This window comes from Bos javanicus, chromosome 1 (genome assembly GCF_032452875.1).
Source record: "Bos javanicus breed banteng chromosome 1, ARS-OSU_banteng_1.0, whole genome shotgun sequence".
Classification (NCBI taxonomy): Eukaryota; Metazoa; Chordata; class Mammalia; order Artiodactyla; family Bovidae; genus Bos; species Bos javanicus.
The window spans coordinates 47,183,108-47,196,503 of NC_083868.1; the positions used below are offsets into that span (position 1 = coordinate 47,183,108).

Here is a 13,396-nt window from a genome sequence, read left to right on the forward strand (position 1 = left end):
CTTATTTACAGTCTTTACAAGGACTTAATAAATTAGGGAAGAATTGTTGTACCCCACATGACTCATCTATCCCATATAATCCACACTTCTAATGTGCTTTGGATTCATATTACCTATTACTCAGATTTTCTCTCTACAGTCTCAGTCATGCAGCTCTTTTTTTTTTTTTTTTCCTGCAAGGCCCCACTGAAAAATAATTTTTTAAAAATTAATCTTTATTGAAGTATTGTTTTACAATGTGTGTGAGTTTCTACTCATAGCAGAATGAATCAGCCATACATATACATATCTCCCCTCCCTTTTGGACTCCCTTCCCATTCAAGGGACAGTCTCCACAGTGCACTAAGTAGAGTTCCCTGTGATACACAGTATGTTCTCTATTTTATACAGAGTATCAATATTGTATATATTTGATTAACTTTTCTACTTATGGACTCAAGCTATTTGAATGAATTTCATCTATTGTATTTCTGACTTGGACACAATCTTGCATTTTCTCACATTGTTTGAACTGGTAGGAATATAGGATTCTTACCAATGTAAAGTGCTGCAAAACAGTCAGATTTTCTATATTACAAAAGACTAAAGGGCTATCATAAACTAAATGCAAAGCATAAACCTTTGCATTTAGTTATATTACCTCTTTCATCTCTTTTTTTGGATCTTGGATAAGGGAAATATAAAAAGTATATTTAGGACCTAAAGTCAGTTATTTAACCATACTGTACTTCAATTTCCTCACCTTTAAAATGGGGGCAATTATAGTACTTGTTTCATAAGTTTTCAGTGAGAATTTAAATACTATTTAATAATTATTAAATAATGGTTATCATGAGTTTGGGTGAACTCCGGGAGTTGGTGATGGACAGGGAGGCCTGGCATGCTGCAGTTCATGGTGTTGCAAAGAGTCAGACACAACTGAGCTACTGAACTGAACTGAACTGAATTGTTGTCAATAGTAATTATGTAAACAGATAAATTATAAGAATTGATAAAGAATATGATTAACAATTTCTTGCCTAAGTGGCTTATTAGAGCTTTTGGGGGAAAGCTATCAGAGTGAGATTTGTCAAAGTCAGTTCAGTATTCAGTATTACTAACTACTGGTAGGATTTTAGGCAAACTAAGATCTTCCCTGGTGGCTCAAACAGTAAAGAATCTGCTTGCAATGCAGGGAACCCAGGTTCAATACCTGGGTTGGGAAGATCTCCTGGAGAAGGGAATGGCAACCTACTCCAGTATTCTTGCCTGGCAAATTCCATGGACAGAAGAACCTGGTGGGCTACAGTCCATGGGGTCACACAGAGTCGGATATGACTGAGCATGCACTCATGTAGCAACATAGCAAGACCTCTTTCAGTTCAGTTCAGTTCAGTTCAATTCAGTCGCTCAGTCGTGTCTGACTCTTTGTGACCCCATGAATTGCAGCACGCCAGGCATCCCTGTCCATCACCAACTCCTGGAGTTCACTCAAACTCACGTCCGAGTCGGTAATGCCTTCCAGCCATCTCATCCTCTGTCGTCCCCTTCTCCTCCTGCCCCCAATCCCTCCCAGCATCAGAGTCTTTTCCAATGAGTCAACTCTTCGCATGAGGTGGCCAAAGTACTGGAGTTTCAGCTTTAGCATCATTCCTTCCAAAGAAATCCCAGGGCTGATCTCCTTTAGAATGGACTGGTTGGATCTCCTTGCAGTCCAAGGGACTCTCAAGAGTTTTCTCCAACACCACAGCTCAAAAACATCAATTCTTCGGCACTCAGCTTTCTTCACAGTGCTAATCTTGCATCCATACATGATCTCTTTGGGTTTTAGTAAATGCAGGTGTCAGAAAAATGATTTCCAAGGAATTTTCCAGCTCTAAGGCTTTATGGTGTTACAGGAGAGATGTAAGTTCCCAATAAATGGATAAATATCAAAGTCAGTTGAACAGCATAATATATTTGATAAATGAATGTTACAAAAATCATCCTGTGAAGTACACTCACAGTGTGCTGAAAGGAACAGAATCCTGGGAGGAGAATGGCCAGAAACATTGCTGCTTGCTGACATCTTTTGCTATTTGGCCTCTGGCATTCAGCCTGCTCAGTCATACACACTGCTTATTTTGCCCACATCTGCCTTCCAAATGAGAATTAATCTCAATGCTAAGGTCTCATGTGGCCATCAAGCTCTATCTCCATAGAGATAGAAGAGAAGCTTTTTGACAAATCACCTGCAGCCATGGAGATTGTAGAGCTGTCCTCAGATTGATTTGTTTTCTCAAGACAAAATTGGAAATTCAAATATTATGTTATAGACACTGTGTCTCCGTGTCACTATATACCCCACGTCTTTCCTTGCTATCTGTCTCTGTTTTGTTAGTTATTTCCATCATAATGCAGCAAGGCTAACAATGTGGGCATGGTACCAGTTCCTATTGCTGTCTGATTCCTAATGGGTTTTGGATGGTTATGTGCATGGTGAGGGAACATTTAAATGACTTTTGTGTGTTGCACAGTCAGGAAAACAACATTTCCACACCAGCTCTTTTGATCCCTCAAAAAACAGCTATCGTAATACAAGCAGATGTTTGAATGGGTAAAAATAAATCCAGGTGGCTCCAGTCTACCCCAGGAGCCTCATACGACTCCATTGGGTCATCTAGGTTTGTCATTCTCCTGATCTTAGTGGGCACAATTATCACATTTCAAGTAGGCCTGAGTCCCAACCACAAACTTTAAACAAACAAAAAATACTTTTCTACCAGGATGATAAAGGGTCAATGTGAGAGTTGGGGGGAAAAGGCAAGGAAAATCAGTTTCTTTCATAGGAAAAATCAAAGAGAACAGTCTATGTCATGGATTATTAGCAGCTCTGGAGCAAAAGATGTACTTGACTTTAGTTTGAACCTGATCCAGTGTTAAAATACAGATAGCAACAAACTGTAAATACTTAGCAGGTTGCCAAATATGTCCAAAGCAAATTAGAAGTGAGAATAACTCAGGAGGGAAGCAGAATCAGAAAAGTCTCCACAAAGGAGGCATCTGACCTAGAGAAAAAGAGCATTTGAGCAGAGGAGAATGCATATGAGAACAAGAAAGCAAACACAAATGTGACATGTTCTGGAATTTGTGACAAGAGCAAATGCTGGACCATGTATTGTGTGAAGCTGGGGTGAATAAGGAAGAGGTAAAATAAACTAATAGGTAACATTGTAGTCTGATAGAGAAATGATGAGAAACTTAAACAAAGATGCCAGTAAGGTTGCAGATGGGCTTCCCTGGTGGTTCAGATGGTAAAGAATCTGTCTGCAACGAAGGAGACCCAGGTTTGATCCCTGGGTTGGGAAGATCCCCTGGAGAAGTAAATAGCAACCCCCTCCAGTATTCTTGCTTGGAGAATTCTATGGACAGAGGAGTCTGGCAGGCTACAGTCCACGGGATTGCAAAGAGTCAGACACGACAGAGTGACTAACACGTTTACACTTTCAAGGTTGCAGATGACAGGAGTGAAGCCTTTGGCATCTATGTGAGAAGGAGGATCAATAAAGTTACAAATAACTGTAAAAACTGTAGTTGGAGTTACTGAGTGAAATATAGGGCTAAAAATACAGGACAAAAATGTGATTGGGTGAAAAGTTAAGGTTTGTGTGTATTGCATCAGATATACACATAGAACTTGGATATAGAATGCTTAGACTGGAAATACAAGTCTGAATGTTAGGAGAGAGAGAAGGGCTGAGAATTTGATGACAAGAGAAGTATAGGGACTGGAACTTTAAATTTCTATAAAGTTGGGAATTTTCAAGCATAGACAGATTAGGAGTGTGATTTGTATGGTAGTAAGTGAGAAATCATAAATGAAGGAGAAACAGGAGTATAGAGGGCATGAACACTAGGGCAGGAAAGCATTTCTCAGGGTATGTAAACAACACTGCAAATGTCACAAAGAATCACAAAGTTGCGTGAGAAAGAGGTTGCTGGACTTGGTCATGAGAGGGTTCCTAGAACAAATAGAAGAGTAATTTTAGCAGAAATAAAGGAACAAGGAAACTCCCAGGGGAGAGCGGACAAAAGTTAGTGAACTAGAGATTTAGAATGTACTAATTTTTGAAGCAAGTTTCCAAGTAAAGAGACGAGCAGTAGGGCAGTACCTTTGTCTTTTGAGAAGGAGGTTATAGGGGAGAGGAAACAGCCTGGTGAAAAGAGAACATGAAGTGTGCGACAGGTGTCAGTTCTAACCAACAAACCTTTGATTATCTCTTTGCAGAAATTTTGAAAGAGAAAGTGTCTCAAATATTCTAGATTATGACCTTGGCTTCCATTTCTTCAATTACCCCTTTTAACTGTTATAACTACTAGAATCCTTGAACACTGGTCCCTTGATGTGATGTTGTATCCTCCGCCCAGGCCTAAGGAAAGGGACACATTGCAGTTTTTCCACATACCCATAGGCCAAATGGAGAAGGCAATGGCAACCCACTCCAGTACTCTTGCCTGGAAAATCCCATGGACAGAGGAGCCTGGTGGGCTGCAGTCCATGGGGTTGCTAAGAGTCGGACACGACTGAAGTGACTTAGCAGTAGCAGCATAGGCCAAATGTGTCAGTCAGTCTGTTAATGTGTTGGAGTAACTAAATAAAAATTTTAAAAAGGAAAAAATTAAAGTAAAAAAATAAATTAAAAGTAGTAAATTATTCTATACATTAGTTACTTTAAAAATATTTATTGTTCTGGCATTGGTAAGGGCATTTAGTCCTATGTATCATCATGTGGTCCTATGGGCCTTAGCGTGTAATGCTCATCTGTTTGGTCTTTACGTAGCATCATTGCCCTTGCTGTATCCACCATGGCTGGCATATCTCACATCTTCTCTGTGGACTTTAACACTAACTCTAGGCTTCCAACCTCTTCAGTCTTCCAACTCTGGCTCTTAAAGCCAAGATGTTGAGAACCAAAATCTTCTTTGTCTCTGGCAGTCAGAAACTATGCAGTTTTCTTCACCTTGAGTTAAAATAAGACTCTTTGGAAGTCAGAGTTAGGCAATGTTTTTCTTTTAATATAGGTTCTATTCTCATCTTCCTAAAAGGATCAAGAACTGAGGGGCAACAGAGATGATTGGCAGGAAACCCATTCAAAATATTGTCATATTACTCAGGAATTCTGCACGAAGATGGGGAACTTGAGGAATTTCAAGAGTAATTTTGACTATATGAGGTATGACTCATATATGACTATATGAGCTGAAGATCCTAACTAATCAATAGAGTGCTATCCCTCTGAATGTGTAAGAAATATTCTCCTGTAAATACATACTATATACTTTCTTTAGTCACTCCTTGACTCCTTTCCATAGCACTTATCAAATATATTTTAATGTATGCCATTATTGACTTTCCCCTCTCTAGTTGTTAAACTCTGTGAGGGTAAAGACCATGTTTGTTTTGTTCACTACTGGATTAATTCCAAGTACCTTGAGTCTAACATAGAAACTGCTTATAAACATTTTTGGAATGAATAAATAAATGAAAGAATTAACCAAGGAATACCAAATAGTGGAGTACAGATAGAAGATGGCTCTTCTATTCTTATGCAAAAGTGTACCAAAGTATTAAGTAATCTTTATTGTTATTGGTACTCATACAAATACCATTGATTTTTTTGGAGGTGGGTTGATATTCAGCCAGAAAATATCAGCACAGTGTCCCTTCTCTTTGGCTGATTACTGTGCTATGCTTGCTCATATGTATTTCGTGTATCACCTCTATTGAGAAATATTATCATTCCAAAATGATCACACTAATAGTCAATTGTTTAATTAATTGAAGGAAATGAGCATTTAAGATAAATAGCTAAATTATCACTTTATTATTAATTTGTTATGATATTTCATGAAAGGATAAAGAAAGTCAATATACTAATATGTATCTTCAAAGCTGCTTCAGAATAATAAAATGTACACATATCTTAAAAATGAATGTAGTAAATTATTTAAAAAAGAGTTTTTAGAGTGACTTAGTTCAATCTGTCAGTAGCCCCAGAACTAAGGTACAGAATAAATGTTCTAAACTAAACACTGTAGATCATTTAAATGCTATAGACTGCTTGAGAAAACCCTCCACAAAAAGACAAATGAGAAACGCAAGCAAAGGGAAATAAATGAACACTCACTTTGTGTCAGAGAAAATTGGAGTAGGTTTTACTCTAAGGAACAGCCTTCAGCATTCATATTTCCTCATGGTATACATTAGGATCTTTAGAGTCATAAAATTTCTAGATGTCTTCTTGATGACTAAACCGGTTTCCTTCTTTGTTTGAGGCATTATTCAGGAAGCACACAGTGTATTTTATTCCTTGCTGAGCAAGACAAGAATGTTCTATGTTAAGGAATGTATATACAAAATAATATATTTGTTGAAATATATTTCTGATGAAAGTTTTATATTTTCATTTCCCTTTTATTATATATGTTGCCTCTAATGTCTCAGTGCAACACAGAAATAAAGAACATAGAGCTTCAGTCTAGACACCTGATCAGAAAACAGATTACTTTATTAGAGTATTCTTCAAATAGTATTGTCTCTAGCATGGTAAAACTGGTGATTTTGGAGGGTGAGCTAATATGTCTTTCTTCTAGAGGCAAGACCATGTAACACTGTAAAACTTGACTGAGAAAGATAGCTGCCTACCTGTACAACTACAGTGCACTTTGCCTCAGATCTTACCTGGGTCCCATTGGCTCCTTTGAAGGCTAACATAGGACTTTATTCTTTTGATTTAAACTTTGATCTCTTTTAAAATAACACATTCCTTCTCCTTTTCTCTGCAAACTCTTCAATCTATTTGTAGTCAATTAAAGCTTAATCAACTTTTTCTGAGGAACAGACTTGAGTGCGTACCATAGAAGCACCAGAAAAGAGGTTAAGCTCCCTGTAGGGGACAGCAAGTCCGTACAGGTCAGTAAGTGCAGAGGAGGGCTCAGAATGAGAGGATTAGGGTGATCTCTGATGTCTAAGAGCCAATTTCCTATTTTTGTGAATCTGTATGATTAAACAGTATGCTTTGGTTTACTAAAAAATTCACATCTTAGATTGATGATTAAATATTTGAAGAAATGATTTTTGGTTTAAATTTTCTATTTTTTCCCAACTGGAAATGTATTATATAGAGTGGCACGTATAAAGGCAATAAAATTAAACACGTATGAAACTTTGATGAATTGTTTCTGCAAAAGTTATTTCTCAAGAGTAGATAAAGTGCTTTTGAACAGATTCACTTTTTCTCAGGTCACAGGAGTGCTATTTAATAAATTACTCTTCTTGGGTGCTAAGAGCCACCTTTATTCATCTGAAAAGGTTAATGCAGCTGTTAAAAGTGTCCAAGTTGTTCTCAGAGAATAATTTATGCACTGAAACTCTGTTTTATTTAGGAAATTCCTAACAAGAAAAAAAAATGTGCAGTACAAATTAAACACAAGTAGTTATAGTAGTTCATAACTGAAGTTGTTTTTTTTCCCCCTGAGCTCCATTTATATGGACTGATTTATATCCCTGACCATGTATAATTTTAGAATTCCCTGTCTTTCACCCCAGGATTTCCTATCTTTCCTTTTACTTAATTTTTTTCCATAGTACTTATTATAAATATACTGTGTTTCACATATAGATTCTGTTTTCTTCTGACTTCCTTCACTAGAATGTAAGTTCCATGCAAATAACTTTTTTTCTGATTGCATTACCTCAGTTTCCCTGGACAGTACTAGGCACATGTAAACATTCAATAAATGAATATAGGGATAAATCAATATTGATCAGATTTATCAAGTAATTACCAGATTTCCATTTGATGTACCATTGAGAGCATAATTTACCTGTCTCATGATTAGAAAATATAGTAAGAAAACATGGTTAGAAAAGTGCTTTAAAAAACATTCTGATACATAGTCAGCCCTGAACACTCACTGGTTCTATCATTAAATCAATTTGTGAAAAGAATACTTTTTTTTAATGACTCATTGCTTAAGTGAAATAGAGTCATGACAATTAAGTAGATATTAAACATATTTTGCCTCAATCGTCTGAATCCTTTAGTTCAAAGCATATTTTAAGAATACATTATTAATATAATTTACTTTTTGAAAAGTAACAAGACAATTAAATTTATTTGACAAACTCCAATTAAATCAAACAGAGTATTAGAATAATTCCAAAGATTAAGCTTGGTTTTGAATTGTGCTCTGCCATTTACTAGGTCTGTGACCCTGGGCAAGTCAATTAAAAACCTTAGGCTTCAGTTTTCACATGTGTAACATGGGTGAAAATTAAGTCTATGTCAGTAGTTTAATATTAAACATAGCACAGTACCTGACATATAATGATTCTTGATAAAAGGAAGATCAAAAAAATATTATTAAATGTATAAAATCTAGTGAAAAATGTTTGTGACAAAGCTATCTCAATTTACATAAAATTGAGTGAGGATTAAAAGTGAAATTATTTTTTTCTGACCCCAAGTTTAAGCAAATAAATTTGAAATTCACATTTTGGAAGAAATTATCATTTTCAAAAGAGAACTTAATACAAGAAATACTGACATTTGATGCAAATCACTTAGCATATGACTTCCTTTGTATTGCTAAGTATAAAACACAGAGCCTCTTAGTACCAGTTTAAGGATGCAGGTGTCCTTTTAAAATCAACACTTCTAAATTCCTGAAAAGCCAACATTATATATACAATCCTCTGCTTCCCTATCCCAATCAAATTTAAACTTATGGAGGTACTGAGTTAGAAAGATGTTCAAAAACCTTATGATACATGTCTTCAAGGTCATTGTTATCTAAGAATGTGTTATTAATGTTTTATTATATGGGCCATTTAGGCAGTCTTGTACAACATTTTTAGCACCAAAGTAGGGGCATTGGATGCCACACTTAGTTATGGTGGAGAAGATGGGAAATGTTTCTGCTCAGGTTCTCTACACAGATTGCTGGAGCCGCAGTGGGAAAACAAGCCTTTCAGGTCATCCCAAGGTAGACCACAGACACTGGGTTCTACCTTGTGATATAAAGCTCAACGAGGTTTCTCGAGCCAGATCAAGACTGGAATACACATGTCTATAATTGTCCAGGATCTGGGAAGCCTGAGCAAACAGGACATTGTGCTCTAATGAGTGTAAAGAGTCTCAGCATTGTCTCCAAATCCCAAGCAACCCCATTTCAGAAAAGAACTTTAGAAACTGTGACAAATAACATCTCCAAGCTTGCTACTACTGTGAGCTGATACTCATTTCCTATGTACAAAGGAAATGATGGCGATAGGGTTGAGGATGGGGAATGTACAAGAAAATAGTCCATCTTGTTTTTAACTTGTGGATGGAATATAAAGAGCCTCTCAAAGTCTTGAAAATGCCATGCGTGCTGCTAATGTTACAAGGATCAGAATGTGGATATTGCCTACATGAGAGATGTGTGTGTCCTTCAAAATTCCCCTGCTTAATGTACCTTAATATTAAAACACAGACCAGTACAAATAATGTTTTTATATAATAATGTGATTCAACTAATCAGGGCCGTTCCTAGGCCGGGGCCACCTTCATGTCATGCAGTCTAGCACAGAAAAAGATGGCTTAGCCCAAGGAACACAGGCCCTGTCGCTACCCCTCTCTATTGGATTGAGAAAATCTTCCATATGTTCAGACCATGCTATTGATAGCTTATGGTGAACGATGTCAGATTTGTGGTCTCCAAGAAAGATTTAGCTTTGGGACCAGGGGCCAGGCTTGAATACTCAGAGCTTTTGTGTGGCCGAAGTTTTATTACAGTGAATAAGGACAGAGAACGCTTCTGACATAGACATCAGAAGAGCAATGGAGAATTCCCCACTTGCTAGTCTTGTCAAGGCCTTACATACTTTTACCAGACTCACTCCCACAACATACATTTCAAATTAACAAGATTAGAACTAACAATAGAAAGGTCTTACCAGACCCACTCCCACATAAAATAACAGAATTAGTCAGAAGGTTCCTGTTAAGGAGAAACATGTCCTTAAGCAAGATACATTGTTGTTATATAATTAGTACAGAGCTTAAGAGAAAACATACCCTCGAGAAATATGAGTTGTTTTGTTGTGTAATCATTATCTCTGGGATTAAAGAAAATAACTTATGTCTTATGTGACTAAGACAAAACAATGTAGAAAAAAAGTTTGTCCTTTTCTCCTGCTCCAGAGCCCTGGCCCTTTCCTCCTTGAGGGCCCCGGACTCCTTATTAACCTACTTAAGAATTAACTCTCTCACTATGTCCCTTTTGTGTTTGTAGTTTATAAAGTCTTATGATCATCATCTTGATTTTCAAATGTTACATACAGAAGATGCCTGAGGGAGGACTTGAATCTGTATCTGCTAAAATAAAAATCAGTGGGTTTTCTGTTAAAGCAAGCTGCCTTCTACCTCTACCTTCTACTCTTCAAAAAAATACTTATTAAGAATTTTAATATCTATGACAGGCTGTAAGTCTTGTTCAAAGAGTAGGGCTACATCTTTTAGACAACCTCAGATCTGATCTAAAGTTGTAAAGCAAAGGCTTTACTAAGCTGCTGTTAGTGGCCTGTTTCAAGTAACATGTGTTTCTTAACCATTTTTGGTAAACATATATGTGTCCAGTTTAGCCTGTAATAATAATTCTCAATTCTTCCACAATGAGGCCCTCCTCTCTGATTTTAAAAAATAATTTTCTTCCTCACAATGCCCATATTATAAAATACATCTATTAAACAAATTGCATTCACTACATAAGAATTTGTTTTTATATAAAAAGATCTATTAAAGGGTACACAATTTTAAAAGCTAAAAAAAAAAAAGTGATGATAAATGGCAACCAAAATAACACTAAATATATTTAATAACAGATGATGTTTAGGTAGCTTATGCAGCAAACTCTCATCAGAAAGATCTGGAGTTGAATTCTAGTCCCTCCACTTGTTTTCCATGTCACTTTAGTATCCTGAGACTTATTTTTCTTTTTCAGTACACAGAGTAGTAAATTCAATATCATCAGGTTATAAACACCTGATGTTTATATATGAATGAGGGACTATAGGAAAATTATCTGGCAACACACTGCTTTCTTTGTATACAGCATCCACTCAATAAATATTATTTTTCTCCTGTGGGAGAATATAAAAGCTAGAAAGCATTTCTGAATAATAAAAATGACTTGCCAATGAAAATTCCTGAGTCCCTCAGGCTGGGAGACCTCTCTAGATAGAGAGATAACAGTGTGTGTCTCCAGTGCCTTCTAGGAATTAATGGAATTCATCATGAGCAGGAAGTTGTGGAGACTTCACTGTGTGTGTGGTGGGATGTACTTTTCAGACATAAGCTGCTGTCTTTCCTAACAATCTTCTGTAGACTCCAAAAGAACAAGGCTGTTGTAGTCTATCTGAAATGTCCCGAGGAGCTAGACATTGAAGGCATAGGTGTGGTAAAGAGACCCCAGGGTCTGGGTCAGCAATTTGTGTGAGCCTTTTGTTATAGAGTGTCCTACCAGATCAGGTATATGGTTGTTCTTCCAAAAGTCATTAGGTTTGTGTCTGAGTGGTAAGTGACAGTGACAAAGAAGGAAGCTCCTGTTGAATTAGTATTTTTTTCTGTTTATTTTTGGGAAGAAACTCGTGCTTTCCTTTCCCACATCCTCACCAATGTGACTTTGTTAATAATAAACATGTTATACTAAAAACATGATTCAAAAGCAAGATGTATTTCCTTCCTTTTGCTAAAGGCTACGCTTGGTCATCTAAGGGCAGATCATTAAGAACAGCTTAGATGTTATTATTCCCCCAAACCCAAAAGCTTTAAACATGCAATAAATTATTTGAGTAAGCTATTTACAATTTTATTTTATTTTTGTTTTTTATTCACAGATCAAAACCACCAACCCAAAAGAACTTTTTTCCCAATGCACAGACTGTGCTCTGATAACAAGCTGGGCACTTCTAGAAGATATTTTAATTCTATAAGGCCAGTAAAAGACTTAGGGAAAAAAAATTTAAACATCAGCCTGACTGGTATTTAAGTATTAAAGTCAATTTATATTTATTTGTTCAACACATAGACAATTTCTATTATACTCTTCTAAGAATTCAAGGTTTTCATAATTCTATATCAGATATCATCCACTAATGAGCAGTCACTGGAGGAACCATAATATTATTCCACACACAGTATTTTTCTGTTCTCCCTTTGCTTTATTCCTTTGTTTCCTGAGAAAATGATATATAAACCATCAATTTTGAGAAATATCAATATCCTGGGATTCCTTTGCTGAGAAGAAAGATTTCTTGACATTATTTGTTCATTAACAGCATTGAGGATTCTCTGAAAATCAACTCTTGGGGGTTAAATCCCTCAGACTATGGATATTCTACTTTAAACAGTATCGTTGCCTCCACATCATCAGTCTGCTTTGCTATGCTGTTCTAATCTACCAAATACTTGGTTTGAGTTCTTCCTATTTATAATAAAAATCTTTCATTTACAAATGTTTTGATTTATATCTTAGCTCTTCTACTACAAAAGTATAGCTTTGTTATACTTGGCAAACTGGAGTCAAAGAATGAGTTGAGATCAGCCTCAGTCTTCCCAGCAAGTAAGAGTGAAGGCTGGTGATGTCCACATGAAAAATAACTCTTTTCTAGGTTTTGCAATGGAACAGATATGGTTGCTGTTGCTACTAACAACTAGAGTGCTTCCAGGGTCTGCTCAGTTCAATGGCTACAATTGTGATGCCAATCTCCACAGTAGATTTCCTGGTAAGTCTGAAACCAATCTTTTCTCTAATTGTATCTGTAGAGAGTGATTATGTTTAAATAGAAAATCATTTAAATGCATATGTAAAATGAGGGGGATATCTGTCTTTATTAAGTGGATATTAACAAATGGAAAATGACAAAAGACATTTTTCTGAAGTTGTAATTTATAACCTATTAACATATAAAATGTTCATTGTATTAGTTTATATTATTATAATGGCTGCTCACAGATGTGAAAAATATTAGCTAATGATTCATAAAATTGGGAGAGGCTAATGTCATTCAAAGTTTGTCTACTTGATGGATTTTTTCTCATAAATTAATTCAGACTTTAAAAATTTCCATTATATTCTAATAGATTTATTTAGGAAGAATACTTAGAAAATGATTGTGAAATATTATATAGTACTCAAACAAAATACTCTTCCAATGAAATGTTGGTCACCAAAATACACAGGCCAGCTTCAGAATGCATTTCAAGCAATCCATTAATATTTTGACAGACATGAGACTTTGACCATCTTGATGGATGTGTCCCACAGGTTGTTAAAATCTGCATTTTTTTAGAGGTAATTTAAGGTTTCACTTAAGTATTCATCTTTTTATATC

At 36.1% G+C, this 13,396-nt stretch overlaps 1 protein-coding gene across 2 annotated transcripts in view; it reads left to right on the forward strand.

The window, feature by feature from the left end:
- ZPLD1 (zona pellucida like domain containing 1) overlaps positions 1 to 13,396 on the forward strand; it is an 83,549-nt gene that overhangs the window by 17,098 nt on the left and 53,055 nt on the right. For both annotated transcript variants that reach the window (XM_061383148.1, XM_061383227.1), the window contains exon 3: positions 12,674 to 12,787. In XM_061383148.1, coding sequence (XP_061239132.1) covers positions 12,682 to 12,787 — 106 coding nt within the window. In that variant the 5' untranslated portion in view covers positions 12,674 to 12,681. The remainder of the gene's footprint in view (positions 1 to 12,673; positions 12,788 to 13,396) is intronic.